Source organism: Salmo salar, chromosome ssa03 (assembly GCF_905237065.1).
Source record: "Salmo salar chromosome ssa03, Ssal_v3.1, whole genome shotgun sequence".
Classification (NCBI taxonomy): domain Eukaryota; kingdom Metazoa; phylum Chordata; class Actinopteri; order Salmoniformes; family Salmonidae; genus Salmo; species Salmo salar.
This window is the reverse complement of record NC_059444.1, coordinates 100201905-100206122: the sequence shown is the minus strand read 5'-3', so window position 1 is coordinate 100206122 and position 4218 is coordinate 100201905. Positions and strand designations below refer to the sequence as shown.

The 4218-nt window shown below is 49.2% G+C and overlaps 1 protein-coding gene across 1 annotated transcript in view; it reads right to left on the bottom strand.

Moving 5' to 3' along the window:
- Window positions 1-869: 869 nt before the first annotated feature.
- The window catches only part of LOC106563911 (protein kinase C beta type), a 175913-nt gene continuing 172564 nt past the window's right edge, over window positions 870-4218 (bottom strand). Inside the window, exon 17 of the mRNA XM_045715962.1 lies at window positions 870-1272. Coding sequence (XP_045571918.1) covers window positions 1087-1272 — 186 coding nt within the window. The 3' untranslated portion in view covers window positions 870-1086. The remainder of the gene's footprint in view (window positions 1273-4218) is intronic.

Genomic DNA, 4218 nt, shown 5'->3' with positions numbered 1-4218 from the left:
TAAATACATAACTAAATAACTAAATTAATTAATTAATTTATAAATACATAAATAAATAAATTAATAAATAAATAACTAACTAAATTAATAAATACATAACTAAATAACTAAATAACTAACTAAATTAATAAATACATAACTAAATAAATTAATAACTAAATTAATTAATAAATACACAACTAAATAAATTAATAACTAAATTAATTAATAAATACACAACTAACTAAATTAATAAATACATAACTAAATAACTAACTAAATTAATAAATACATAACTAAATAAATAAATAAATTAATTAATTTATAAATACATAACTAAATAAATTAATAACTAAATTAATTAATAAATACACAACTAACTAAATTAATAAATACATAACTAAATTAGTAAATTACTAAATAACTAACTAAATTAATAAATACATGTATTAATGAATTAATAAATGAGGAAGGAAGTATTGTTGTCGTTCCTGCTTCTGAAATGGCTCACTGGGGGGTTGTCAGAACACTTTCTCATTTACTGAGTGGGTGTGTTGTGTGTGTGTGTTGTGTGTGTGTATGTTGTGTGTGTGTGTGTGTGTGTGTCTTGCCGCATTACCAACCCTGTGACATCACACCAAACAAAACTCCAGGAGAGAAGCCGTCAGAACGAGGGATTAGACAGAAAACGAGAGAGGGAGAAGAGAGAGAGAGAGAGAGGACGGAGGGAGGGAAGGAAGGAGAGTTGGTTTTCCTCCTCCTCCTCCTCTTCCTCTCCTTCTCCTCCCCCTCCTCCCCACTTCCTCCTCCTCCTCTCCTTCTCCACCTCCTCCTTCCTCTTCCTCTCCTCCTCCTCCCCTTCCTCCCCCTCTTCCTCCCCTCCACCTCGTCATCCTCCTCCTCTTCCTCTTCCTCATCCCCTCCTTTTCCTCCTCCTCCTCAGTCGCCTCGTCAGAGGGGTATTCAGGGTTGGTGTGTGTGTCTATTACTGTATGTGTGTTTGTGTGTGTTCAGGTGTGTGTGTGTGTGTTTTAGCTCTGTCCATCCTCCTCTTCCTCCCCAGTCGCCTCGTCAGAGGGGTATTCAGGGTGTGTGTGTGTGTGTGTTTTAACTCTGTCCATCCTCCTCTTCCTCCCCAGTCGCCTCATCAGAGGGGTATTCAGGGTTGGTGTAGGAGAATCCCAGGAACTCGTCTTGGTCCAGGTTCATTATAAACAGTTTATCTGTTGGAGTCAGATCCACCGGCATCTTAGTGAACTCCTTATCAAAGTTACACGTGTCCTTGCTATTCTTCTGTTCAAGAGAAGGACAGGGACAGAGAGAGAGACAGGAGGGAGGGGGAGGGAAGGGAGAGAGAGGAGGGGGAGGGAAGAGAGAGAGAGGAGGGGAGGGAAGAGAGAGAGAGGAGGGGGAGGGAAGAGAGAGAGAGAGGAGGGGAGTGGGTAGAGAGAGAGAGGAGGGGGAGGGAAGAGAGAGAGAGGAGGGAGGGGAGGGGTAGAGAGAGATAGAGGGATGAGGGAGACGGGACAGAGAGAGAGAGAGAGAGGAGGGAGGGAGGGAGGGGAGGGAAGAGAGCGAGAGGAGGGGGAGGGAAGAGAGAGAGGAGGGAGGGGTAGAGAGAGATAGAGGGATGAGGGAGATGGAAGAGAGAGAGAGGAGGGGAGAGAGAGGAGGGATAGAGAGAGAAATGGGAGAGAGAGAGAGGAGGGAGAGGAGGGGGTAGAGAGAGATAGAGGGATGAGGGAGACGGGAGAGAGAGAGAGGAGGGGGGAGAGAGAGGAGGGGATAGAGAGAGAAATGGGAGAGAGAGAGAGAGAGGAGGGAGAGGAGGGGGTAGAGAGAGAAATGGGAGAGAGAGAGAGGAGGGAGAGGAGGGGGTAGAGAGATAGAGGGATGAGGGAGACGGGAGAGAGAGGTGGGGGAGGAAGAGAGAGAGAGAGGAGGGAGAGGAGGGAGAGAAAAGAGAGTATTGTCAATATTAAAACATAGTTCATTGACGGTACACGACTTTGTGGTGACAGTGGTAGACTGGTAGAAGACAGCAGGATGGTTGTAGATTTAACAGAAGCCATGTAGTGGAGTTGCATGATAACCTATAGAAAGACAAGGGGGAAGAGAGAGAGGAGGGAGAGGGTAGAGAGAGGGATGAGGGAGATGGGAGAGAGAGAGAGGAGGGGGAGAGGAGGGGGTAGAGAGAGATAGAGGGATGAGGGAGACGGAGAGAGAGAGAGGAGGAGGGAGAGAGAGAGAGAGAGAGAGGGAGAGAGAGATGGGGGAAGGAGAGAGAGAGAGGGGGGGAGGGAGAGAGAGAGAGAGAGAGAGAGAGAGATGGGGGGAAGGAGAGAGAGAGAGAGGGGGGAGGGAGAGAGAGAGAGAGAGGGGGGAGGGAGAGAGATACAGAGGGGTAGGGAGAGAGAGAGACAGATGGGGAGGGAAAGAGAGAGAGAGAGAGAGAGAGAGAGAGAGAGAGAGGGGGAGGGAGAGAGAGAGAGAGAGGAGGGCTGTGCTGTTCCTGTCCTCTGTGCCAGGAGCCTAGGGGGGCATGGGGGCGGGAGAACTAGAGCATCCTCTAAGATAGAGAACGAGAAAGAGAGGGCGCGAGAGAGAGAAAAATGGAGAGACAGAAAGAGAGAGAGAGAGAGATGGAGGGAGGAAGGAAGATAGGGGACAGATGTGGAGAGAGAGAGAGAGAGAGATGGAGGGAGGAAGGAAGATAGGGGACAGATGTGGAGAGAGAGAGAGAGATGGAGGTAGGAAGAGAGAGAGAGAGAAAGAGATGGAGGGAGGGAGGGAGGAAGATAGGGGACAGATGTGGAGAGAGAGAAATAAAGATGGAGAGAGAGAAGTGAACAGATGTGGAGAGAGAGAAGTGATTTGAAGTGAAAGAAAGAAAGAAAGCAGGATGGAGAAGAAGAGCGAATGGAACGGGAGAGAGATACAGTCAGACTACAGGCAGAGAGAACTGGAGAGAGAGACAGTCAGACTACAGGCAGAGAGAACTGGAGAGAGAGACAGTCAGACTACAGGCAGAGAGAACTGGAGAGAGAGACAGTCAGACTACAGGCAGAGAACTGGAGAGAGAGACAGTCAGACTACAGGCAGAGAACTGGAGAGAGAGACAGTCAGACTACAGGCAGAGAACTGGAGAGAGACAGTCAGACTACAGGCAGAGAGAACTGGAGAGAGAGACAGTCAGACTACAGGCAGAGAGAACTGGAGAGAGAGACAGTCAGACTACAGGCAGAGAGAACTGGAGAGAGAGAGACAGTCAGACTACAGGCAGAGAGAACTGGAGAGAGAGAGACAGTCAGACTACAGGCAGAGAGAACTGGAGAGAGATACAGTCAGGCTACAGGCAGAGAACTGAATACTACAGCCAGAGAGGATATACAGAGAACCAGATAGATATACAGAGAACCAGAGATACTACAGAGAACCAGACATACTGAAACTACAGCCAGAGAGGATATACAGAGAACCAGATAGATATACAGAGAACCAGAGATAATACAGAGAACCAGACATACTGAAACTACAGCCACAGAGAGGATATGTTGGTGCTGGTGTAGAAACAGAGAGAGACAGGAGATGCTTCGTCGAAGGAGAGAAGAACACAACTTCTCCTACCTTCTGTTCATCCTCCCATAGGAGGTTGCCCAGCCCCATCTCTGGTCCTGGTAGCTGGGCAGGACATCCACTAGAGTTCCCTGGTCTGAGAGAGGCCTAACCAGACCTGCACCCCAGCCCCATCTCTGGTCCTGGTAGCTGGGCAGGACATCCACTAGAGTTCCCTGGTCTGAGAGAGGCCTAACCAGACCTGCACCCCAGCCCCATCTCTGGTCCTGGTAGCTGGGCAGGACATCCACTAGAGTTCCCTGGTCTGAGAGAGGCCTAACCAGACCTGCACCCCAGCCCCATCTCTGGTCCTGGTAGCTGGGCAGGACATCCACTAGAGTTCCCTGGTCTGAGAGAGGCCTAACCAGACCTGCACCCCAGCCCCATCTCTGGTCCTGGTAGCTGGGCAGGACATCCACTAGAGTTCCCTGGTCTGAGAGAGGCCTAACCAGACCTGCACCCCAGCCCCATCTCTGGTCCTGGTAGCTGGGCAGGACATCCACTAGAGTTCCCTGGTCTGAGAGAGGCCTAACCAGACCTGCACCCCAGCCCCATCTCTGGTCCTGGTAGCTGGGCAGGACATCCACTAGAGTTCCCTGGTCTGGAGAGAGGCCTAACCAGACC